The sequence below is a fragment of the Buteo buteo genome, chromosome 5, assembly GCF_964188355.1.
Source record: "Buteo buteo chromosome 5, bButBut1.hap1.1, whole genome shotgun sequence".
NCBI classification, from domain to species: domain Eukaryota; kingdom Metazoa; phylum Chordata; class Aves; order Accipitriformes; family Accipitridae; genus Buteo; species Buteo buteo.
This window is the reverse complement of record NC_134175.1, coordinates 26,545,607-26,572,800: the sequence shown is the minus strand read 5'-3', so window position 1 is coordinate 26,572,800 and position 27,194 is coordinate 26,545,607. Positions and strand designations below refer to the sequence as shown.

The 27,194-nt window shown below is 36.4% G+C and overlaps 1 protein-coding gene across 7 annotated transcripts in view; it reads right to left on the bottom strand.

Annotated features, from left to right (window-relative positions):
* Positions 1 to 27,194, bottom strand: part of PDE1A (phosphodiesterase 1A) — a 230,481-nt gene that overhangs the window by 54,111 nt on the left and 149,176 nt on the right. For all 7 annotated transcript variants that reach the window (XR_012650458.1, XR_012650459.1, XM_075028310.1 and 4 more), the window contains one exon: positions 7,269 to 7,382. Coding sequence is in view for 5 of the 7 variants with exons in the window: in XM_075028310.1 (XP_074884411.1) it covers positions 7,269 to 7,382 (114 nt within the window). In the remaining 2 variants the exon portion in view is untranslated. The remainder of the gene's footprint in view (positions 1 to 7,268; positions 7,383 to 27,194) is intronic.

Genomic DNA, 27,194 nt, shown 5'->3' with positions numbered 1-27,194 from the left:
GATAGAAAAATTCAATAAGTTCAGAAAAGGGATGCAGGCCATTTATTAAATATCCTAACTGAACTGAAGAGTTTCAGTCAGAATTTAACAGATTTTCTGTGATTTTAAGTGTATTTTTTTATGTAACTTTTATGCTGTTCTAAGCTTCCCTCTCAGAAAAAACCTTTGGCTTAGTACAAAAGATTTTAAAGGCTTATTTTAAGCTTTTATAAGGGTGGAATATACTGAATCAATCTCAACACAATAAGCTTTTTCTCAATAGCAGCTTTTATAGAAGTATCATTTGTAGATTCCCTTAATGGATGAACTGAATGATTTACTTCAAATGGTACGTTTGTTGCTGACAAAGCAACTTCGGGCAAAGTACATTTAACCATGGGTTGGTTATGGAGGATAGCAATATACACTCACAGCAAACTTAACTGAATATTCAAGATTATGATTTAACTTCATGCTTAAATTATTACCACTTCCAATCTCTCCTCAATGAAGTCAGCTTAAAGAGGAATCATATAGACTGTATTTTTCAGTGAAATGGCAAATAATTACCAAACAGGGCATCCCATTCCACTTGTTTTATCCTTGTATCACCAGGCAGATTATTTTCTTTAATATTCCCAGGTTTTTTTCAAAAAAGGTCATTTTGAGTAGAAATATTGTCTAGATCCTTCAAAATAAATTACATCATTGATCGAATGCCCCGCTGTTCTGTGAATGAAACAGTTACCTTCATGTATAAATGAACAAGTTTATCCGCCTTTTCAGGTAGAGAGATTGGGAATATATGCTTTTAAAAATTTTAATAAATATCTACATCTTGTTATGTAGGAGAATTTAACTTTCTCAACCCTTGCACCTGCAAAGAGATTTGCTGGTGTGACTGTCTCTGCTGGCTACCCTGAACAGCCAATGTTGTCTGAATCAGCACAATTTCTTCCCTAATCAGAGCCTTACAGTCTGAAACTATGTGATTCACCAAGTCAGCTAGATGTTATATGCTACAGGTGGGAACGGAATGCAAATGGTCCTGTAAAGTCAAACAAGATTCCTGCTGTGGAATGCTCAGCAGCAGCTGATGTAGCACGAGCTTGAAAACACCAGGGAACAGCCTTCTCCAGCTTTCAAACATAACCAAAACTGCGTGTCAAAAGCTGCCCAAGAACAGGCTACACTGACCGTTCCTCACCTTGGGATCTCCTGGAAACAGGAGAATTTTGTTTAGTCATTGGGTTGTTGCTAAGCTCCATCCACACTTCCATGACACACAGCTCTGTGAGCACCAGCACCTAGTCAAGCATTTGCTCCTTTCTTCTTCCTTAGACTCCACAAGACAAAGATACACACACACATGTTCTGATCACAAATAGTTCTGTGGCGAACTTTAAGGGTCACATGGACGTTTGGTGAGATCAAATGATGAAAGTCTTCCTCTTGCAAGTGACATGATCACAGTTTAAACTATTTCCTTTTTGTCCACAATTTGAAGATATGTTTGTCCCTGCTTTAAGTCCAGAAACCACAGAAATATTTGGTGCGTTACTGGAGTAGTGCACTGGAAATTCAGTATGGTCCAAGGTGTTTATTGCAACAGCAGTTACAAAGTTTGGGTTTAATGACCTCCTTTTTAGCTAACATGATACATATCAGAATGTGTACTTTTTTTTAAATAAGAGCTTTTGCTCAAGAAGGACTGTGTTTACCATTATAATATTATTGAAATACCTTCGCTATTTCCAGAGCTCTCATGCAAACATGTATTGTTGTAAGGTTACCTACCCTGAATGAGATTTCCTTTCCCTTCATGAATGTAGCAATAACCTGTATTTTTTATTTTGTCTTGTTGAATCAAAGATGCTCAAAGAAATTGCCAGCTATATACAACAGGTCTACTTCATGCATTACTGAAACACAGTCTCTTCTAAGTCAAAAGTTCTCAAGAGGTTAAAGCCTTTTAAAAGGGCATTATACAGCTTAAAACAAACTAAAAACCATGTAATGGAGTTGAAACTGCACAGATAAATATCTTCCTGAAATCAAGTATATTTTCTAAAATATTAAGGCTTTTAAAAAATGTAATAAGACCATAATTGGAATAAAATATTCTGATTTTATCCAGAACCACTTAAAACTGTTCTCCACAAGAAGTTTACATTTTTGTTTTATTTGGCTTTGGAATACATATATATTTTTTTAATGTTGTAATTTCCATCTAGATTTTATTTGACTTATTTTCTTCTCAGCATAAATAAAGAGCTGTGTTTACAAGGAACGGAACAGCCATCATGACTGAAGCATCAGGCTGTATTTATTTCCTGTTTGACTCTAAATATCATTCTTCCACTACCTTGAGCCAAGTGGCAGGTACTAATGGAGAAAATGCTGCAAGATTTGTCAGAATTATTTATAACACCTATTCAGTAAGTCTGAACTTCTTCCACAGAGGAGATCCGCTGAGGGGCTGGAACTGTGAGTGTTTCACTGATTATTTTCAGCTGACAGTGAACCTCTGCTTCAGCTACCAAAGCGGTAGATCTCTTTCAAGAAAGTGTTTAGTGCAGCTTATAATTATTCAGCACTGAGAGATGCAGCAGTGCTAAAAAGGGCTTGTTAAACAAGCTTATTAATTGACATGGGGCCACAGACAATTAAGCTCATAGGAAAGCAGCACTTCCATATGCCTGATTTCTCTGTGCTTTCCAACTTTCCGTCAGCTCAGAACCTTTTATATGGGGTATTGACAGTCATTGCTCCAAACCACTTTTTCGTCATTTTGGAAGGTTATCCCTACTGCCTACCCCTGTTTCTAAGGAGTCTACTCTCAGAACTCCATAAATAAAACCTGTTGTGTTATTTCTCTGCCTTTCCCCAACCCAGCTGCATATAGTTTTAGAAAGAGCATGTATGGAAATGAGCATGTGTACATAGTTTTAAAAGATGCTATCTTATGCTCGGATAAAAGACTTACAGTGTAGGGCAACAGAGGAGCAAACAAGAGGAAGGCAAGTGGACCTGAGAAAAATATTTCATACTCTGCTAAAGGGTTTGTATTCTACAGCCATTTCCAGCTGATCGTTGCACTATAAATAAAGATTCAAGGTGCCGCCAGCTTACAAGTTTGCATGTACTTCTATGTGCACACACAACTTTATAGAATGATACAGGCTTTCCAATCAACTCAAAGTAACAATATACAGGGAAAAAATGGGTATCTCCTACTGTAACAAACTGGAACTGATCACTGAAAAAAGCTCAAGCTTATAAAGAGGAAAGTGGGTTTGCTAGACTAATGCCCGAGTTTTAATTTTTAAGTAGCACAAATGGTTCCCCAGCGCTGTGGAACAGGACCGGCTCTTCCTCGATCCTTGGCTACATTATTGAACATGTTCCGTGAGATACTTCATGTTTGGATCTCTTTACTGACCTTAGTTTTGTTTTTTCTTTTTGCTTTTTTCATCTCTGTGCCTGTGAAGAATTGCAGAAGGTCCCTCTGCAATAGGTGTGGGACCATTGGCGGGACCATTTTATTATGCTGTTTAATAGGATGTATGTCATAATAGAAAGATGAGTTAGGAGGATGCTCCTAAGCAACTCTCTGTTAGTTGCCATTCCTAATCTGACTGTAGAGATATTTAAGAGGGCTTTCCCTCAGCTGATACTGAAGTCTGTCTCCCAGAAAGGTGGGCCAGAAGAGAACATTGCAGACAGGATTCCGTTTTAGGTGGCTGGTTGAAGCTGAGGTCTTCCTCTGCTTGGATATGTAAGCACTGGGTGAGTACATTCATCAGGGCAAAATCCAGGGCTCAAGCATGGGCTTCAAATAGAAAGCATGGGTATTTTCATGTGAGTTGCAGAAACTCTGTACTGAACCTTTGGTCCTAAGCCTGTAATACTTTGTACCTTGTAGAACAAGGCATCATTAAATTTTCTATCTTATAAGCCAAATCTCAGGAACTATTATATCCTGTAAAGCATGCAACTTCCTTCTGGGACTTAGGTAATAAAATTAATCTGTACTGAGTCGGTTTTCTCACTGCTTTACTCGGTGTATTAATTGTTATTGCTCTATATTATAGCAATTACTTTTATCCATACTGCAGTTCATATGCAGGAAACTTACTGAAGTCATTTGAACTTTGTGATGTATAAAACTGCATGTTCAGGCTCAGCAGGAATGGGCCATTCTGCTTGTGATCTAAACTATTATTTCTAATCTACTAATGTGTTCGGTTAACTCAGTTCCAGACTCCCAACAGCGGTAGCTCTGTGCAGGACAAAGAACCTGTTTTCTTTGGTGGGAATGAGGACAAATGTAACCACACAAGCTAATTCCAGCCTCCACTGCCATTTGACTCAATAATACACTGCTTTTGTTCCTTAAGGATTAGCTTCCCAGAAGCTGAAGAGACCTTCTTTGTATGCTTATCTTTAAATGTTTTAGTGCAGATTTAGACTACAGAATACTGGTCATGCTATTTAAAATGTGATTATCTTTGCAGTTTGCCATGCAAAAGAGTTTACTGTGAAAGTACTGGTGGCAACTACAGTATCTCTCTGCCACACAATAAATATCCTAACTTACAAATTGTTTTTAATGGGTAAGTGTCAAAATTTAAAACAGCACTATACATAATATTGTCCAACTAAGAAGCAGAGGCTCAGCTTATATTTTTAGCATAAATTTTACACAGAGACCACCAGTTTCAAACAATGCATCACTCTGAGTCTGAATTTCATGGAGACTGCATTAGTCCAAGGAAGAGAAATTAAGAACAAAATCAAACACTATAACCCCAATTGAAAAATACAGGGTATAAAATGCAAACCACTAAAAATAAGAGAGTAAAAGTTGAAAAATAGGTTTCGTTAAACTGATTTAATTTTAAACTATTACTTACAGCATAAGTAACATGGGCAAGAAAATTTGTTTTATATGTCTACATACATATACTTCAGAAATATAGCTATAGGTATGGAAAGATATACATAAACCATATGCTTAATGTATATTTATATAAGGAACGCTACCAAAATTTCGTAGGTTTACAAACTCTGAGGTTGCATTGGAGAACAGAAGTATTCAATAAATTAGAGCAAAACAAGATACCTGTCTCAGGTTATTTACTTTCTGACTTAGTACAGTGAAAAATCAGATTATTCTGCAAAATATTGGATGCAATAAACTTAAAGACTTGTTTATGGCAAAAAAAAAAGCGACTGTTGCTGCCCAAGCCTACGTATTTTCAGGTATACCAGTTTTCTCTGTGTATGAAGTGTCTGTTACTTGTCTTGATGCTCCCACACAGAGCCAGAAAGATTGGATTCCTCATTGTAACGATAGATACTATTCATTTCCCCAGAGGCTGCCTCAGTTTAGAAACTAAGTAAATCTCACATTATTTTCATTGTCCTGGTGCTACTATTCAGAAAAAGCTATGAATACTATACCCATTTAATCACAGTGTTTGGGAGGTGTATGGAAGGGATAATCAGTGTTTTATGTCCTTGTCCCCTACACAGCTCCCATGGTTATTAAGGCAAAATACATGCTTAAGCTCTGACCACGGGTAGTGACGCAGTATCCCGTAATACAGGGGAGAGAGGATTGTGATCTTCCAAAGCTTCCTGAACACGTGAGATGTGCCAACAAGACTTACATTTAGAAAAATTGCTCAAAAATGAAATTTTATGGCCTCTATTGTGTAACATGAGCCCGAAGAGAAGTTTGTTGATCATTTCTTGTATCTGTCTCCCTAAGGACCTGTATCAACTACAACTATAAACTAATGTAAATCCACAAATCAACCCTTGATTCAATGTAAAAGAAGCTTGATTAACTTGTCAGCCAGCAAAACTGATATAAGTATATCCACAGTAGCATATTAACTACCAATATTTTAAAACATATAATCCAAATTTATACAGTTTTCTAACAAAGCCCAGGTCCCCTGGAAGTCACACAAGACGGTTTGCCCAAGTCTGCTCAGTTAAACTTAATTTAACTGAATCTGTAAACATCTTCATAACATGTGAGCCCTTTTGAAGTCACTGAGGTCCCTAATGCTTTTCAAGTAGTGTATTTAACTTGGGACTGCTAGCAACACTTTTGAAAGTGTCCCTAAGAACTGTTTTGCAGGTGGGAGGCTGTTCAGGAAAGTCTTCCCTGTTACCACAGTTTTGTCAGCTTTTTACAGAATTGGACATGCATGCATTCTAAGAGCAGGACACCGGTATAAGTGATCTTGCCAACTTAGTCTGTAATATAACCTCTGAAAAATGGACCGCTGGTACCAGCTTCATTTGCTATTGTTTTCATTCTTCTGTTTTCAAATGGGTAGGCTTTTTAGTGTCCAATAGTAGACGCTCCAAATTCCCAACTGGCAAGGTTTGGTGTGTGAATCACACACATCAAAGGAAAAGAAACAGGAAAAAGTTAGAGCAGTTCTTTAAGCACCGTATCAAATATGCAGATTTGCAGGGCGGGGGGGGGGGGGGGGTGCGCAGAGAGAGAGAGTTAGGTCTGTGAAATAATCAGTACAATGGCAGACTTCTTAAATGTAGTATGGAACCGAGACATACACTACATGCACCAGCAGTTTTGAAGAAGTTCTGGCAGACATCTTTATAAGACCATTCTGCTTAGAAAAAACTTAAAGAGGCCAGCACACTGAAATAAAAACTGTAAGTTGGCTAGTTACCTTCAATATAGTACATATCCTAAAATTCTTTCAAGAAGCCAAATACTTAGAACTCCTAATTCAATTGCAGTCAACCCACATTAAAGATGATTGCCAGTAATAATGCCAGTAACAATAATCAGAAACAAAGCATCAAACATTATAAAATAAATCACAGCTTTTCATGAAATTATGTATTTACAGGCCAGATTATAATATTCTGACTTATCTCCGTGAGCATTTCATTCCAAAACAGCCCATTTTTTTCAGTGATACAGTCCTCAGCATGATTATCAGTATGTGGCCTGTGGCAGAAAGAAAATCCATCCTTCAGAAAATTCTTATGACTTCATATGTGGACATTGGGCAAGTGAGGAAGATGAGAACTAGGCAGACTCTCCAGACAACAGTTACATCTGACCTTTGGAATCTTACTTGCTTTAACCTTGTCACTAAAAGACCTAAGAGCCATATACGATTCTTCTGATGTGCAGAGACCTTCGGCTCACATCAGTTACAACTGCATGCAAAGACCAAATTTCTAAAATGTGATTCTCAACATCCTTCCCCCTTTTTTTTCCCCCTCAGACTTACCTGGTTTCATCAATATAAACAGCCTCCAGCACAGATGCTGCATATTCAATATTCTTTTTTAAGTCCACCACGTTAATGTCACCCTTCTCCAGCTGCTTTACCAAGCATCTTAATCTATGAAAAAGAAAATAAAAATATCAATGTGTTGCTTATATCAAATTTTAGTGTATGCATTTTCTATTTGAATTATTGGAACAAACACAATAGCCAATGTAGAGGCAAGAGACCATCACTGCATCTCTTGTCCTGTTTAAAAAAAATCTGGTTTTAAAACCCACATAACAATGACCAGTTGTATGTTTTTACAGCTTGCTAAATTTGTTAGATCTATTAAGGTAAGGCATATACATTCCAGTAAGTCAGAGGACTCAGTAACTACCATCAGAGCGATTTAATATTAATTTGTGACATTACTATTATGCCTGAGTCTCTCATTTTGCTTAAATAATAACAAAAGCTTTGCAAGTTGTCTTACTATAGTTTTTCTCTGCTTAGAAGGTTGATTATAATTTTTTTAATATCCACTATATACTGATTTTGCTTCATTTAAATGCCTTTAATTTTTATTTAGGCCTCCAGTATGTTTTTGCTGCAGAATTTGTATTTCTTATTAGCATGAGCTAATGTGGAGCTCCATTGTTTCTCTGATTACAGAAAACTCATCATTATACCAGATGAAAGGTGGTGCCTATGGCATTAGAAAAATCCAAATATTTTCCCAAGTGTGCTTTAACTTTAAGTTTTGAGAACTTTCTTTTACATTACAAACATGGATACGCCCAAAGGGGATTTTGTAATGCATCAACTCATGCCTTTGTAGCAATACACTTATACTCCTTGAATACCAGATTTTTCCGAAACTCTCCGATGAGAAGAACACTTCTGGCGCTGATCAACTTAACTGTACAGAGTAGTCACAGCACTGGAGTGAAATGAAAACCTTATCAGCAACTGTGTAGAGCTAAATGGATGCTTAAAGAAGTATGGGTATTTTCCTTCTTTCTGTGCTATATCTCTGAGTTGAAATAATCTACAGTTTTATATCATGTAAGATAAAGATTTCTGTGATTAAAGATACATCATTATTTTAATATAACTTTCGTGAAATAATCTTTTATGTGTACAAAGTGTGAAAAAATTGAAACAAACATTTAGTTAAAAAGTGGATTGAAATTGAATCAACACTAAGCTGGCTTTACTTTCAGAAAAAATCATATTTGTGATATGAAAAAGCATATATAAAAGTAGACAATATGTTATATAATAATGTGTTATATATACTATATATTTTTTAGCGGGCGTATACAATATTTGATTTGAACTAATTAAAATGTATGAATTTAAAAAATGCAGTGATATTCAAAACAAATCTCTCATCAACTTGTAAAGTACTGTTCTGTCATAAAACCACTTTCATGTTTTTTCTTTATATTTATTTGGCCTAAGTATAATTATGTCGAAGCCTGCAAGTGTAATTTTAGCAAATGAAGTTTTAAGACCAGCCTCCTCAGTTCTTCAAGGCCTTAATTCAACTCAAATTAGCATAGAACATAACACAAGTAAGGCTCTTAGCAACCATATTTACTTGGTATATAACACAGTGCATTGCATATCAATGGAATGGAAAATTTAGTGTTAAAAATTTTTCTCAGAGAAGTGGGTAGATGAAATACTGTGGGAGCGCATCTCCTGCACAGAAATAACCTTATGCATGGGGAGGCAGTTCCAGTGCATAACTCCTTCCACTTCAGAGGTACCTATAGACTGAAGAAGCTAATTCATAGATGCTCACCTTGCAGTACCCAACACAAGCACTGTAACTCTCCTGGGGTGTCTGCTCCTCAGTAATGCACACAAACACACGTACAACCCCTCCTGAGCACCAATGCCAAAATGCCCAGGTGAGTCTGGCAGCATCATCGCCACTACTTGCAAATAGCCGTAGGGTGGCTCTCCCACTTGGACTGTTCCCTCCGTGTTTGACTGAGCATGTCTCCAAATCGCACTTTCCAAAGTGGAAGCATAAATGAATTTAGAAATGCAACACTTCACAGTGGGAGACCAGGCTATGGTAGAACAATATTCACTCAAAATGGCTTCAAATCCTATGATTTCCAGTGGTTCTACATTTTCTTGGGGCATAGAGCAGATGACAGATACTTGGAACCATTTTTACGCTTGCAGGAGGAAAGGAGTCCCTGGGGGAGCCCTTAAGCCATAACGACCTTGCAGTATCTCACTGCATAGGTGGCAGTCAACTGATGTAACTTGCCCTGTAGTTATAGTTCATATTCTAGGAGGAATGCAGAACACAATAACAGACCAGGCAATTTGGAAAAGCTGCTCAGGCAAAGTTAAAGTGATTCTGAAGGGGTTACAGAATCACAAAAGGACAAAATCCATATAACTCAATGATGACCAGTAACCTTGTCATCTCATGCATCCACGCTTTGTGGAGATGTCAAGAATGTCTGTAGCTGACCCACTGCCTACCTATCACAGAACCACATGATAATTTTGGTTGGAAGGTACCTCCACCTGATCCAAGCTCTTGCTCAAAGCAGGGCCAACCTCAATGTTAGGTATAACTTCAGAGTTAGATCAAATTTCTCAGAGGCATTTCCACGCGAGCTTTGAATACATGGAGATTTCACAAACTCTCTGGGCAACCAGTTTCAACGTTTAACCAGCCTCACGGTGCATTGTTTCTTCCCCAATATCTAACTGGAATGTCCTTTGTGGCAACTTGTGCCCAGTGGCCCCCAACCTTTGCTGTTCACTTCCAAGAAAAATCTGGCTCTATCTACGGTACGACTTCCCACTAGGAAGCTGGACAGAGCAATTAAATCCTTCCATAGTGTTGCTGATCAGACACTTGTCAGGTGATAATCATGAGGTCTACCCCAGAAGGTAGAAGAATGGACTTCCAAAGCAGCAAAATTAAGTGGGTTATAACAGTATTTGAATGATCTGAATATACTCAACATATTACATGTTAAAGTGAAATAGCCACAGAGTTTAAGAGCTGACATGCCAGTAATGAAACTAACATTTTAGTAAAGAACAAATACGCCAATTTATAAGACAAACCAACAAGTGTTAAAATACTCATAGCCCAGCATTCTACGAGAAAAAGAAAATTGTAAAAAGGACAAGGAAAAGTAACAAAAAATAATTATTACTCCAGCTGTATTGGGCAGGATTTTTATTTATTTGTTTGTTTTCTTTTAATTAAGTATGACAAATTGAAAACAAACATGAGAAATGCCATTAGAAAACCTGAAATGCTACTTAAAATTGGAGCTAATTGTATTACCCTGCCTGTGAACTGTGCTACTAAGAAATAATAGACAGCAACAAGACAAAAACAGAGGGGCTGTTTTGTGAAATAGAATAATGGACTGTTTGAACTGTTTTAAGGTGCAAAGAAAATTGTATGCAGAGTTAATATGACACAACACGAGAGAAAGAGATTTATAGAGAAAAAGAAACAGATTATTTCTCTCAGGACAACTGAAAACTACATTTTAAAACTAGCTGCCCCAGTTTGTAAGGGAGAAAGAGACATCTGCAATTAATAAAGGGATTAGGGTGGAGAACCATCTTCTGTCACATTGGGTAAATACCATTAACAGCGCTGTGGTATTAAGGGCTTTTACAGACAATCCAATGTGCTCTGCTCTTAGCTATCTTTAACAGTGCCGTCTGTGAGGTTACCAGGACCAGTGTTTCCCCAGTCCTCACCTCCCCTCGCAGCTCATGCCTATGTCCAACTGTAGGCAATAAGCTTTGAGGTCCACTCAGCAAACCAGGAGAAAACAAGGATTTTACTAGGAGCCGAAGTAGCATATCAAAACCGTGACTCAGTTGTTCCCTCCCTTCCTCATTAAATTTCTCCCATGTTTGAATTAAAGTTTTGATAAATCTACTGTAACTTTCAGGGGTTGTACCAAATTAACTGAGGATAGATTTTAGGTTATTTGAGAAGGCTTCCTATGCCAGTTTCAGTAACTACAGGAAAAAAAAGGAAGATAAGGAATCAGTGATTAAAAAAGACTTTTTGCAGTGTCGTCATGAGAAAATGTTTTCTTCCATGGAATCAAGCAAAGTTCAACAAGAGAAATCTGCTTGGAAATACTGAATAATTGTCCTAAACACACATGAAAAAGATAACAAAGAAAGGTGGGATTACTTAAGAAGGGAGATTGTAAGGTAGAGAGGCAGATGAGTTGGACAATTTCAGATTTTAAAGACTGCCTCTTCCTTTTCCAAGGGAAAATAAATTAGCAGTGATCACTAGAGAGTAAGTGAGATTTAAAGGTTCAGCTTAACAGTCTTCAAGAACTAGAAGAGGAAAATTCAGCCTGAAGTTAACTTCTGAACCTGAGAAAAAGACCCTGTGTCTGCTTTCCCAAAGACTGCCTTTATCTGCTATCCGAGTCCCTCCACCATCAAGCACTGCAAAGAAACAGCTTTCTAACTTACACATCTGGACTTCACTTAAAACTGTTTTGGAAACTTTGTACAAAAAAAGCTGGCTTTTACCACAGATCCTATTAAAGGGGAAGTGAAATAAACTGTAAAAAGTAAGCTGTAAACTCCCCCTGCTTCCTATTATATTTTGAAACACTTCACTGTTGAAGATGGGCAACACATGGGTAGTTCTTTGAAATAATAAACACATGCTAATGCTAATTACAGAGAAATATTCATATTAATATTCAATAATCAAAATGCTAGTTTAAAAATTATCTGTGTTGGTTAAGTCAACTCCAGTTACAAGTTGTAAATCATTATGTTCCCATGAACTAGCTGAGAAAAGCCTAGCTGTGTGCCAAATGTATTAATTCCTTGAAAAGATTATGAGCAAATAGTGACAATGTGTTAAAAAGTTTAAGGACAGAAAAAATTATTATTTTCTGTAAACAATTGTTTCATGTTTTGTTTGGACTATTTAATATTAAATAAGAAAATAAAGTGGATAATTGTAGTCTTTATTACACAAGAGATTTGACCCTCTAAATGAACATTACAAACTAAAAATGGGCTGACATGTAATGTGAAATTAAAAGGAAAGAGGAGGAGAGTAACCATGTTCTGACAATATGGTTAGTTACAGTTCAAGCACCACTAGATTTTAAAAACTTTGGGGAAGTGGGAAATTTTTTTCTAAAACTATTTAGAATTAAAACTGGAAACCAGTTTTGCTACCTGTAGTGATTCTTGTAATAATCAGTTGAATAATTTTCACAACCTGTAGAAAGCATTGCTCACCCAATAGTTCCCAAGGTTTCAAAGGCAGAAGTTACATCCTCACTCAAACATGAAAACTCTGGAAAAGGGCCAATATCCAGCAATTCCAAATCATTAACAAAGGGAAGTTAAGCTTATCTATTTAAAACAGCCCAATCCCAGAATCCAGGTTGGTTTACATACCTACACATTTGAGATTCAGAAAAATATTTAAATTAGGAGAAATCTAAAATGGGAATAGCAAAACTTCATCTTGGAAAATTTACAACAAATAAAACATCGCTATTTCACTTGAATTCCAAAATTCCCTACCTTAATTGTCCAAATTCCAATTATTTTTATGTGAATTGGTATCATTTGAATTCTACACTTTTCTATTAAGAACATGCATATATAAAATAAATCTTCATCTAAATACACCATTCCCTCCAACAAATACTTTAAAATAATGTAGATCAGAAATAAAAAATAAATTGTGGTAATAAAAATCAACCATGCACAAAGTCCTTGTTCTCACTTTTTCAAGTAAAAAGTTATAATATATGGATTACTAGAAATCTTTTATTATGACAAAGGATATAATTCTTTTTTTGTATTTTCTGCAAGATGGAAGAAAAATACTTGCTATGAAAAAGGAAAATCCCAGATATACTTGTAATATTTGTAATACATGGCTATAAAGGCTAGACCTGATCATACAAATGGATGAGAGATACTGGAGAAATACCCAGAATATGGTAATAAAGATTTTAGAGTGATCCCTTTGGGTAGCCACTCCTGTTCCCTTGCTCCTACCTACAGTTACAAAGTGGCCAACTAATATGGCTTCAAAAGGGCTAACGTTTACTCAGGGTTTTGTACACTATGGTAGGGAAAAACATGATGATACAGGGACATTTTGCCAGTCAAGGCAAGGCCAGCATATCAATGGAGAGCAAGGATTAGAACCAACAGCTCTTGACTCAGACCTTGATGTGCATTTCACTTCCCTGAAACCATAAAAAATGCAGTTTCAAACGCAGTTACCTAACACTTCTTCTAATTGGAGGTGCTGTCTCTCAATAAATTCTGATACTGAGAAATGCAAGAAAGGTATATCCCATTTTCATGGCTGCAAATGTGTTTTATGAAATTACTCCTCAGTCACTGCTGTGTCTGAGCATATGCACAGGAAGCCTTGAGGTTGCTAAGGGTTTCACGAATCACATTCATTTCATGATTATTTTAAGCATATGAGTGGTACACACTGATCTGTAATTATGATTCAGTCACTAGAAAATAAATATTGAATATGCTGCTAATTCAGCCAACATTTTGATACACCAAAACTTCAATCCCATATTGAAGAATTAAAATAGAAGTTGTGCAGCTATATGACACACACTGAAATTTACACTTTCTTAATGAAAAAACTCTGCATTTTCATGGTGATAGAATTGCCTTGGCTGTTTAAATATTGATCGTGTTTAAGCAAGATGAAGTGGTTTTCCTTTAAGCAGGCATTCTCTATTAGGCTTCAATTCATTTTACCTTACTCTTCCTATAAATGTATTATTTAGCACTGTAATACTGTATAAATATTATCTTTGGGTCTCATTTAGTAACAGGTTCAAGTGTGTTTAAAGGCTTAATAAAAATTTAGTCAAAATTCCTAAGCTTTCTTTAGCACCCAGCTGAAATCACAGAAAGCCATGGAGCCTTACACGGCTTCCACCTGAAACATTCTCAACAAACCTGATCAAACAAAGTGCAAGTGCCTGAGAAGCCTTAGTGTCTTAACCCCGGTAACATTAAAGGTCTGCTATTTGCAGCTCTGTAACCTTTCACCATCATCTCCATCATCACCACCTGCCGCTCTGGACAGGCAGAGGAGGGTCAGCTGGGACCCTGTGGCGGCTGCTCTTCCCTGCTGTCTCTGTCACCTCCCCTGGTTACTCATCCTTCCCCAAAAGTAACTTTCACTGTCAGAGTCGATGTATGTCATCAGCACAAATTCTCACGCATGAGAATTTCTCTCACCTTCCTTTGTGCACAGGCAAGATACAGAATGAAACGTATTTCAGCCAAGCTTTAAGCGTCTTTCAAACTTTTCTCTCACTTCTGCTAATAAACCATCATCAATGCTAATTTGGTTCCTCTGTTCAATTGCTTTCCAGGTTGAAGCTTAATGAAAACTTCAAATTACTTACTATGTACTTACATTCAGGTGTTTTGCCTGTCTTCTGCTAGATCCAACAAGTAACCAACTAGTCTTTCTTTACCCTAAAGTCTGAGTGTTTCTATTGCCTCGGTGTCCACTTCCATTATCTGATATTCCCATTTCACAATCAATCCATGAAATCAAAGACAAATTATGCACAATCTATAGGACTGATGTGTAAATTACAAACTATCCTTTTAATGGCTTTTCCTGAATACTTATTTTTGTCTGAAGGTTGACATTTGATCTATAAGGTTCCCCTGAATTGTATATACATTATATAGAATGCTAGCTAAAACTATTTCATCTTGAAGTTGCCAAATACTTGAACAGTCTGTATGTCTCAAAGTCTTCATCATAATCTAGCTAAATTGACTATCAACAACAATCTGGGAAATCAAATGTAAACTCATCACCTGCCAAAAATCATGCTTGAAGATGACGGAAGACTTTCAGCACATCTTACTTGCTGGAGCTAATGCAATAAACACTCAGAAAAGGCACATAGCACTTATTCCCCATAGCTGTTTAAAAAGCTTTATTTTTTCTGCAGACAGCAGTTTTGAGCACAGTGATCAAAGAAGCTGCTAAATGGCAGAAATTAAGCCTCTAAGTCTTCCAAAGCAGTCCCCTCCATTGTTTAAAAAAAAAAAAAATTCCATGGCAGAAGGAGGATATTTCTAAATAGATCTCCTCACACTCACATTTGAGTGTTGCCTCTACATTCCAGGAAGAAACTTGTATCCAAACCTCTGTGCTGCTGGAAATTACCAGAGGAGCACAGGCCTGGCACATCTCACTGTCTGTGCTTCCAAGGAACTCCCTTAGCCCTACCTCACAGCTCCCGATCACCACAACTACATCTCCCAACTTGTTGCATCTCCCATACTTCTAAAAAAGATCATGACCTACTTCTGCCCCAGGGATGGTCACAGAGTGATGGGAGATGTTTGCTGTTTTAAAAGAGTTCCTGCTAGAAAGCATGTCTCCAGATGACAGTATTATGGCACAATCCCTTTCCCCTTCACATGATCCAGACTGTTTTAATATGATTGTGATGCACTAAATATTTGATCTCATCACATAACCCAGCAAATGGAGTCTCTCTTGTCAGCAACCAGATAAATTGAATGGTCTGAAAATGTTTGTCTTTTCCCTCCCATGTTCCCTCTGCTGCCTAGTACTGCTAGAAACTACATTTTGCTTCAGCTACTCTTGAAACTCATAGATGAGATAGAATCTTCCCACGGAGTGGTGTGTTATCAATTATCACAGAATGATAAGGGTTTTGAAATGGATCTTTCATTACTCTTTCTTATATTCTGTCTCTCCTCTCATTCACCCTGAAGTCATTGGTATACCCATCCTGAATCAACATGCTGAATATCTCTTTCATTCCTTAGGACCAGAAAATCTGGGTTAAAGAATGTTGATACTCATCCTTTGAAAACAGCATGCAAAGAGGTAGGAAGTCCTTTTAGAAACATCAGGAACAAGCTATCGTATAAAAAGTCAGCTGATGTTCTTTCATTTAAGACTGTATTAACCACAACTAGTAACTTTGTACTGAAAATATTTTCTAGACTACTACTAAGAAAATACATTGCTGTCATTGTGAAGGCTTTTGAAAGCATTTTTGGTGCAATTTCTGCAGTTCTTAAGGACAGAAGATTGGTAAGTGTTTGGCACTAAAAATAACGTCATTGCCCAATGATCAAAGAATCTTCATCTATGACACTTCCCACAAGTATCCTTTCCTCTACTTGATAAAGTCCCATATGAGCAAACAACCCAGGAAATGTCCTTCATTAACATTAAAATAATGACACTTTGTTCTGCGATTTTGCTGTGGAACCAAACTACATTAAATAGTACATATTCTGTATATAATTGACATTTTGATTTCCCCAAGATAGAAATTAGAACCAGGACAAAATTTCCTTGCTGCATACTACAGGTCAACATATATAAATGTGGCTAAACATTTACAGCTAACACTTCTGGCAACTTTTAAATTTGTTTAATTAATAGTTAGAGATTTTTTGAGACATCAAGCTGTAGAATCTGGGTCCTGGTAAGTAATCTGGGTCCCCTGTGCTTATTTACAAATGATTTTATATTTCTGACCTGTTGACTTCCATGGGCAGAGCATGAAATATAGTACCATTTGGTTGCTTAGTATGCCATCTTCCATTCTATTTCTTTCAACATACAAACTTATCATTGATGTTACATTAAGTGAACAGAGGTTACAGAAGGACCTATATAAAAATATATTACAGAAGAAAAGTTTTTTGAAATGGCAGTCCCTCGTATTCAGTCTAAGAACTTGGTCAGATGTGGTGCCCCAGCTATCTCTCTGTGCCCCATTCCATCCCCTTTTTTCTAGAAGTTATTGCCCACCCGTATCTGACAGCACAAATGCATGTGTAACAATACGCCTTCAGCCTGATACTGCCAAAACAACCTGATTCACCTTCAAGATATTTTACAGTAGGGGGATTTCTACCAAACTCTTTCCACAGAACAAGATTGCGGTCATGTGTATGTGCAGTTATGCTATCAGATGAATCAGGGTAGTTGGTTCAGCTGGCCTAACAGGTCAATATAACAACCAACATAACAACCAAGATAATTCTACTTCAATCCAAGCTCTAACTTGTCATTTGGTTTAGAAGTCCTACTTTCCTACTTATAATTAAACACTTGAAGTACCAGAATATAAAAGTTACACTTTTAATATATCATCACACCCTCCATATGGGATAACAGAGCCAATTTATCCTGAGCTTTGTTTTTAAAGTGTATCATGGGTTCTGAGGAACAAAGATACACTTTATTTTTCGCAATATTTGTCACGATAAAATTACAAAATGTAAAAAATACAAACATTTGCATTATGAACTATTATGGACTACTGAATAAAATATTAAAATAATTTAAGAGTTACCTTAGTCTGCCTAAAATGTTTTAGAAAAAATACCACCACCTTATTTCATGTCTTTTTTACTGAATAACAGCTTCAACAAATCTATTTTCACTAAAAGAATTTTTCACTCAAAAGACAGAGCAAGACATAAATGCTTTAGCACAACAGCTGTAGTAATTACAGTACAATTTTGCTGTAAAGTCATTACCATCTCAGTGGTACTGAAGAAAGGATATAGTACATGTAATGTACATGACAATGTAAAAATACGAATAGGGCTTTTATTTAAAATTGCAATACTGCAATTAAAATGAAGAAAAAAGAAAAAAAATTAGGAGATGCTAGAATCCAGCACTCTGTGTTATGTGTGAAACTAACTTCTGGCATTTGGAATTGTTAAAAATAAATGTTCTGCTGAAGAATTGCCAAATAAAAGTACTTCAAAGTAGGTCTTGGTAATGAGAAGTGGAACATTAGAAAAGCTTAAACACACTTGAGAGCTGTATAAATGTTTAAAAGAGGAAAGAATCAAGCGGGTAAACTATTCTCTTATATTCTTTAAGAATGATCATAAATGGGATGAAATGTAACATGGCTGTTCTTATTTACATATGTGAGCTTGATCTGGGATTTGTCTACATGAGAAACTAAGTTTGAATTAAGGTCAGGTAAGAAACTGAAATTCACTATCTGTCCTTGAATAGCTCCACCTTTGAATACTTCAGGATGAGTAGAATTAAACAGAAACAAGTCCCTGGAGCTCACCAGTAAGAATATTTCCCAAAAAGTTATTCTTGAACACTATCATGTTAAACCCATTATCTAGCATAGAGTATATATGGGCTATATGCATATTAGTTTTGGTTCTTGAAACAGTTGTGACAGGAATTGTAGCAAACCAAATAAAAAATAATTTGTTGTCAATGCCTGCTATATAGCTGCCATTTTCCTCAGCCTGCAAAGTGTCTGGCACCTCAATATACAGGGTTCAGGTTTTGTAAGTCTGGGAAGGTAAACTGGGTTAGAGGCTGTTCCTTACTTGCTGGTGTTTCCTTTGCCTTAATTCATGCTACCCGTAAGAGTTTCCCGTATTCCTTCCACATTTAATAAAAACAGACTAATAGACTGTGAAAGCATTATGCAGAAAGTAGCAAACTGCAGCCTTGCTCTAATCTAGAGGACACCATGGTGGGACAAGCCACTACCCCTACCACAGAATTGCCTAGGTTTTTCTCTACTGCACTCAGGACTTCCATGAGTTTGGGCCTCTGTCCTTACACATCCCACAAAGTGCTTTAACTCATCTGTCCCGATAAGATGTACTAACTCCAACTGCTGTTCACATTGTCTTGCGTGATTTGAAAACATGCTATTAAACCAACCTGATTATCAGCCTATTCACTAAAAAGTGACAATATTTTCACAGCTTCCAGTTTGTTGATGTTCCAAGTTTGAAGTGGAGCAACCCTCAGAAGGTGTAGTCCAGAAACTATCACCAAAAGTGTTGCTTTTTTTAAAAAAAGCAACCGTCTTGCTTTGTTTAAACAGAACATTTAGCAAACATAGACTGCAATTCACCTACAAGATATTATCTTTTGTTACTCATCATATATGTAGCTGACTGTAATTTGCCTATTCATATACCCTTTACATATATTATAAGCAGGCTAGATTGAAAATTCAGAACCTGGTGCTCAAACTGATCATGACAATCAATATTCAGAGAATATTCATGATTAGAATAACACTCATTCATCAAGAATTTTGCAGCATACAACATTTTACTTAACACCTCTCTATGTCCAGGTGAAAGAAAACATAACACAAAAGACATCCCTCAGCCCAAATGGATTGCAGCAGAATTTTTCAGAATGTGTCATGTTTCCTACAGAAGAGACGTGTTTGCTTCTCTGTTTTAGAAAGAATGTTCTTTAATTAATTATCACTCAGTTCTAAGGCACTACACCATAGTACAACTGGCCCTACTAACTAAAGCATCAGATCCAGCATCCTTTCCTAAGGCAAAGTATGTGGACTGTGCCATATAAAGCACCTCTTGTGTTTTTACAGCAAAAAAACCCACAAAAAATAATTCTCAGGCTTTCTGTCCAACACCATGACTGTTCTTAGTTGCTAAATAATACACTGCTCCATTATTTTCTAAAAAAAGCCCTACACTGATTTCAAAATGAACCACATAACTAAATTAATCCAGCTATATTTAATTACTTGTGAAATTGCTTAGAGATGTTCTGTTTGTTATCTACACAAATACTGTACCAGAAAGAGCTTTCAGCTGCAAAATTACTGGGCTTCTAGGCAAGCAGTGGTTTATAAGAAAATTTCAAAACCAGCTTTTAATAACGTAAAATTCTGTTCTTAATGTCTGTGCCTTTCTAGGACTCAGAAACTAAAAATCTGAATTCTGTAAGGTGATGACAGTACAATATCCCTAAATGTACTCCTCTAGGACATGAAATCTAACCTGAAAAGTTCAGCTCTCTTATGGCCATAACCAACATAATTGCTAAATTGTGCTTCAGTTTTCATAGCTTTACTGAATGAATCACTCTTCTTCAGTCTCTCTGCAAAGCCTGGACATTCATTTCAAGTAAGAACCTGGTTATATTTTAATTTCAAAATAGAATACTAGTAAATTCTTCATTCAATGTTAAAAGATAATGTTTGTTTACACACTTACTAAGGATTTAGCAAAAGCTTGTGTGTGTAAAAAATCAAAATAGGCAGTGAAACAGTTTGTTAGAAAGTGCAACTACATGCTGTGATTTGTCTGTCATATTCTCAAACAATATCTTGTTTTGTTTTCCATTGCTTTTCAGATTCTCCTATTGCAGCATATTTTTTATTGGAATCCTCAGTTTTGAAATCAAATCATTCACTTTAATCTAAAATAACATTAGTCAGAGAAGTAAGGCAGTAGTTTGCCCAAGAAAAACAAGCCAGCTTTAACACAGTAGCGATCAATCCAGGCACTGATCCAAAGGGAGTGCTTACCTGAATAAAGACCATAGAGAAATACTAGAGCAAAGTATACAGGAGTTAAATTTCATAAAATTAATGCAAACGAGAAAGTGCCTTGTTCAGTAGTCTCCTGTCAATATATTGCTTTCACCTGCAGATATCTACATAATGTCTTCAGCATGAAATGCAGGACGTTCTTGAATGGATAACGGTGAAAGGAAAAGTAAGTGCAATGCTAATTAACAGTTCAGTTCTGGTGAATGTGGTTTTGCATGTGTGCCTTGACCAAGCAAACAACAAAAATAACAGCCCAGGGTTAATGAGAGTGTTTACAACCTGTTTGATTGTGATCATTGGGTAAAAAGTCTCTAAGATTTTATTGCCATTACAGATTGAGAATAGTCATGTTAGAGTGCAATTTCTCTCTGGAAAGATAATGTGAAAATGACAGCGAATCAAATGGATATCACCTTTTTGGACAGCCACCACCCTTTCCTAGGTCAGCAAATAACAGTAACTGCTGAAGACTGTCTATGTGCTTATATGGCTTGAATACCAGGGTCAGGACGCTAGCTGGCCATCTGCTATGCAATGTTCAATAACACTATATTTGACCATACTAGGAAGCGAGTCTTCTAAGCTATTTTATATCTATCTCAGCTCATTATTTCTGCGGGTTTGGAGGTTTTCTTAATGCCATATTTTATGATTATCGATGACTAGAAATTCAATTGTAAGGAACATTAAAGGAACTTGTGGACTCTAGCGATTTTTAAGTTGATTCAAGGATTCAGGGATGTAAATCTGAAAGATGTGTGAGAGATTTCAGTGGTAACATTGGCCAGAGAATACCATGTCATACAGTAATACACACACAAACAAAGAGAGAGAAAAAAACCAACCACATTTCCTACCATAGCAGTGATACACCTCAAAAAAAAATTCTGGAAAGGCAAAAGGATTGCAAAACACTCAACTGGAAGGTAAATACATAGCTGGAAACTTTGCTCCAGCTTAGTAAAAGCTTTGTAGTGCCAAAGTTATTAGAGGTATTCCCATATATAAATAAACTAAATACACATTGAAGTAGAAAAGGTGCACTCACCATGAGGCTGGGGGACGAAATCAAGCAATGAAGAGATCTAAATGTAGCTTTTTAACATTTAAGGCAAATGCAACAGTTGTTAAAAGATGGGTTTGCTTCCTTTTTAGGAAACCTGTGCTGAAATGCCTGATTGATGAACTGAGAGTAGGCAAGAAAGTCAGGTTAAAGCCCTCCTCTATCATATTCAGCCAAGGAATATGAATGAAATGTGAACAAGCCAGAGTAAAGACACTGACATTTAATACAGTAACTAAACTAACAACATTTTTAATGTACTTTTATGAAGAAACTTGCCCAAGGCTCAATAACGTGAAATTAAAGTGAGATATGCGGGAAGAGCTAACAGTTACGAAAAAGTAGGTATATGTGCACCCAAAAGAAAAAGATATGTTCCATGCCATAACTGTTTGGAGAATAAAGGACTATAAGTATTCTGTATCATTTTTCTATTAATCTTTGGGTTTTATTATCTTTGAAATTTGCTGTCTGACAAATGTGATTCTAACTTTGCATAGATCAGCATATATCTTAAAATACTGCTAATATTCTACTGTTGGATACATGTTAATGTATTTTACATGAAGAAGAAATGTAAGTAAAATCAATGTAATAATTTTCCTCCTGTAGATCCTAGATCAGGTATTAAAGAAAGGCATTTGTATAATGGTGAATCGGATTTAAAGTGAAGTTAATCCAGGGAGTAATTTAAAGGATGCTTTGCCATAAAATGACTGGTTTCTACTCTTGTTTTCAAAATGTACTAGTATATAAATACTTGTTTAAGCTTTTCATTCACTATGATTATTATTTTGAGGTCACGTCAGCTGCATTTAGTTTAAATTTTAATCCAGAACAGTTAATCTCAGACTCTTTTCTGGAATAGTCTTACTAAAGTTCAAATGGGAGCACCATTAAATGAACAAACACAAAACAGTAGAGTAAGATATTCTTACAGTACAAAGAAATAAACCTTTTCAAAATTGATCTCACAAAACCAATAACTCTCAGAGAGGGTTAATCAAAAAAAGATCTAATTATTTTGTGCTAACAGAGTTGGAGGGGCTTACTCAACCACAGCTATTCTGCTAGATTCCGATACATTGAAAAAAGAGATCTTGGCACCTCAACCACAAACATGATTACAGAAATGACATAAAAATTTACTAAATTTTCACGACCTCATTTATACTATCTAGTTGTCTGACATGGATTTCAATTATTTTTGCAGTAGGAGGAATTAATTAATTCCCCTCAGAGGCAGAATAGCTTGACATGCAGATACATATTTGATCATAGATTGATGTGAGCCCCCATATCTGACAACATGGAATTTAATCATAGGAATAATTCCTTTGTGAGGTGGATTTCTGAGTTTTATCCCTGTGGCTTATCACCTCTGGTTACAAGTAGACTATCCTAACACTTTAAGGCTGAAAATCCAGGCTGCAATTCTTTTTCATTAATTACATTAACCTCACATGTCTAACTGCATTGCGCACCTGCAGACCCTTTTCTTTCAGAAGCCTATGAAAGCTGCTGAGTAAAGTGATTCTGATTTTTTAAAACACCAGTACTCATTGTTCAATCTAGCCCAAAGATACAAAAATGCAAGTGCAACGACTACAACAATAAAACCTGTATCTTTTCCTCCACTTTGTGATTCGTCTTTCCATTCATTCCAGGTTGTCTCCACCTCTGACCAAACACAGGCACTTCCCTGCTCTCTTTGTGTATTCCTCACACATTCCCCGCTGTCCACTTCCACATTCTAGTCATGATCCTTAACCTACTTAGCATTCCCTCTAATCTTGGGGCCAAAGAGGTGAACTGAGGAGTACCAGCATTAAGAGGGCCTTTTCTCTCACCTTGCCTCTCATCTACAAAATATACTACACATGGCTGTATAGCCCACATAGTGAGGAATTTTATTAATACACAGCTACAGTTTAAGTTTAGATATATGAGTTGATCGAATTTTTTCAAATGTTTATCTACAAAAATATGAAAGGAACACATTTGCAAGTATATAATGGTCAAGTCACTAGGCAAGGCAGCCTCCTACAGATTATTCTTGTGAGTCTTGTTCTAATGACGATACATGTATTTATTTTCAATATTTAATTGATGCAAAGCAAGTAAATATGAAACATCGTATGTTCTCTAAAACTGAAGGCAACTCTTTCCTAGACCTTCAGTACTCTGCAATATAATGCTGATGTCAGTAACAGTGTTAGTCATCACAGGTCAGAATTTCAGTTGGCATGAATCTCACAGAACACAGTGGAGTTATATCAGTTTACATGAGCACACGTGTTTTCTGATGCATTTTGGTGTATGGCATGAAGAAACAAAATCAGTGTTTTCTGCGTGAAGATTATCTGCACTAATTTTTTTTTAGTTAAGCATATATTCAAAGTTTCATTACAAAGCCATTAAACAACTTCAATTATGAAGACAGATAAGAAGAGCTGTTTAGAAATACATGAATACCTCATGCATGTAATAAAGATATATGGATTAACAGTTCATGAAAGATATTTTACTGCTGTCACCAATGAAGCATAATTTGTGCTTCAAATGCACTTAATTCATTTGCAATGCTCTCCAGCAACCTTTCAGTCCTGAAAAATACATAAAATCATAAATTATATCGGTTTGAGACAGTAAATCCTGTAGTATATCTTCTTTTCACTACAGGCCTAGCTGACAAAGAATTCAAGATGGACTCTTTCGGAAATCCCCAGCACGAGCAGAGCTACGCTGGTGTCCCACAGAGCCAAAGAAGCAGGCATCTCAGCCAAGCGACTGGTGTCAGCAAGGTGGGACTCAGGGACTCGCGAGACAGAACAGCTCTCCCACGCATAGAAGGATTCATTATACAAGCATTTCTCAAACAACACATGTACCAAGCTGTCTCTCACTATATCCACATCTACATATCCAGATTATTGGAACTTGTGACTTAGCACTAAACTTCATTGAGAACAACCTTTCCTTTCCTCACCACTATTCTTACATACCAAGAATTGACTTGATCATGATAGTTGGTTTCCCTTGCAATGCTGGGGAGGGCGGTCCAGCAATGTAGCCTCTTCCAAGCTCCAAATTATAAATTGGGTACATGGCAGAATGATTTTGAAATGGCATGAAATAGTCTACGAGGAAAACACATCATCTTTAACAAAATAATTATTTGATCTTGCAGTCCTTTTATGCACACTCCATTTAACTCCACCAGATTTCTACTAGCAGAAGGCTTAAAAATTATGTCTTAAACTACTAATTTTAGGTGTCCTATAAAGCAATCCAAATTTTGCTTTCTTTAACGGTGGTGGAATAAATGCTACCTTAAGCATCACTGTGTTTTTCATTAGCTTCCCTTATAACACTGTAAATTTAACACGTTAGGCCTAGGTCTGTTTTGGAAATTACAATTACTTTTTCTTCAGATTTGCTCCAATGTTTTCTTGTGATGAATAAGGCAGTTTTTGACTTGCCTTTCTGAATCTTGTCAGCACTTCCCAATCCCACGTTTGTAAAACTGTGGCACTTTTCCAAAACATATTGTCTCATAAATCTTATTCAAACAGAAAAATCTTTAAACAGTGTTTTGTAGACCTACATCAGTGAATGAACATGGAAACTTTTCTTTTATAAATAGGATTATAGGAACCCCATAAAAGTCAGTTAAGAGGTTTTTTCAGACCTTTCAGAGATTCTGAGTTTTAAAAAGAAACTAAGATAAATATATCATGATAATCCTATTCACAACGCCTATAGAATCTCTATTTATTAGACGTGTCACTGCATTTAACTAGCTGCTCATAATTGTTAAAAAGATAAACACTGTTGTGAGATGGATTCATGGTAGTGTGTTCTCTCTATTAATAAAAAATGTCCCTGCAGTTTCTCTACTGTTGGATTAGACAGTATAATTATGTGATCTGCTGTATCATTTACAGCATCCTCCTATAGAACTGGACACTTTTTATTTAGCTGCTAGATTTAGCTATAATTCTAAAATTTAAAATAAGAAAGTCTAATTTTGTAGTAATCACAGTAAACCAATACGTTACAGTGGTTCTCCTAAAGTCACACATCCTATTCCACATTCAGATTTGACATAATTTCAATATTTGACATTTATGTTTACATTTAATGCTATAGGCATTCATATTACTTAACACAGTAAACAAAAGCACAAGAACTTCCTCGGACCTTTCAATATATCCCAGAAAGTAAACAAAAAAGCTGTTTCTGAATAACATAGATTTTTTCAGGTAGGCTATCAGTATGGATCTTTTTCTCAACCAAAACATCAGTGAAAATTATACAGTATCAGAAAAGCTTTGGGGTTTGAATAATTGGCATCTTCTTATGAAAAGCAAGCCTGTATTTTGTCAAAAACCTCTTATCAGTAGAGCACAGAGCAGTGGAAGCATTTTGCAGTCACTTTCTTTTTTTCTGAATGTTCACAGTGGTACATGACAGAACAGCTTCATGTCTTCAACAGTTGGTGCTTACATGTTTCAGCCTCTGGGCCATCTGATAAGAATTGTTCTGGTTCTCTAAATCAGTAAGTACATTAGACCTCTGCTTAGCTGACGTAAGTATGTATCAGCCAATTCCTGAATGTCTGTTTCATCGAGGAAACTCTCAGCAGCCCAACAACAAACAACAGTCTGGTCCTAGTTCCTAGCCTCAATGATTTTTTATAATCTGGTTTGCTCATGGCCGCTCAGACTAGGGACACCAGCATGGAGTAAGAACCAGGATGTCCAGCTATGAAAATAAGCATATTAATTCCTGATTCTGTAGCTTCTTCATTTGCATACTTAAGGCAATTGACTCACCTTTCAGAGAGGAGGAGGTAGTAAAGCATCAACAGAGAAGGAAGAACAAAAATCATGTATGTAAAAGTTCGTAAGGAAAATAAATTAACCTATTAAGTTCCCATTCATGTTCCTTTTAACAAATTTAAATTTCCTGTTACAGATAATCAATAAATTATTATCACCATTATTTCAAACTGCTGTGAACATGTTTTCAGCTCCATCAAAGGGTGAAAAATTCTGTATTTTAAGCTCGGACCACCTAGTAAGAGCTATTTGCACATAAATATACATACTATAATACCTAAGCTAGCTCCACTTCCAACAGAACAGGAATAATTATTCACTTATACCAACAGATTCAAAATTTAATCTAGTGATCAGTTGACCCTATGGAGCCAGCCAGACTGGACAAATAATTGTCAACTCTCTAGAACAGGAGAGATGTCTTGTGCCGGAGACTTTCGTCTTGTGCAAAAGTACCCGATCTAAAGATCTGCTCACCCCAACAGATTTGGATTTCTGCATTTTATACCTCTTGCCAGGAACTGCAATAAATATTAATTATGATATTTAGCAGGCTTTGATCCCATGCTACCAATGTATGTTTAGAAGACAAATTTTC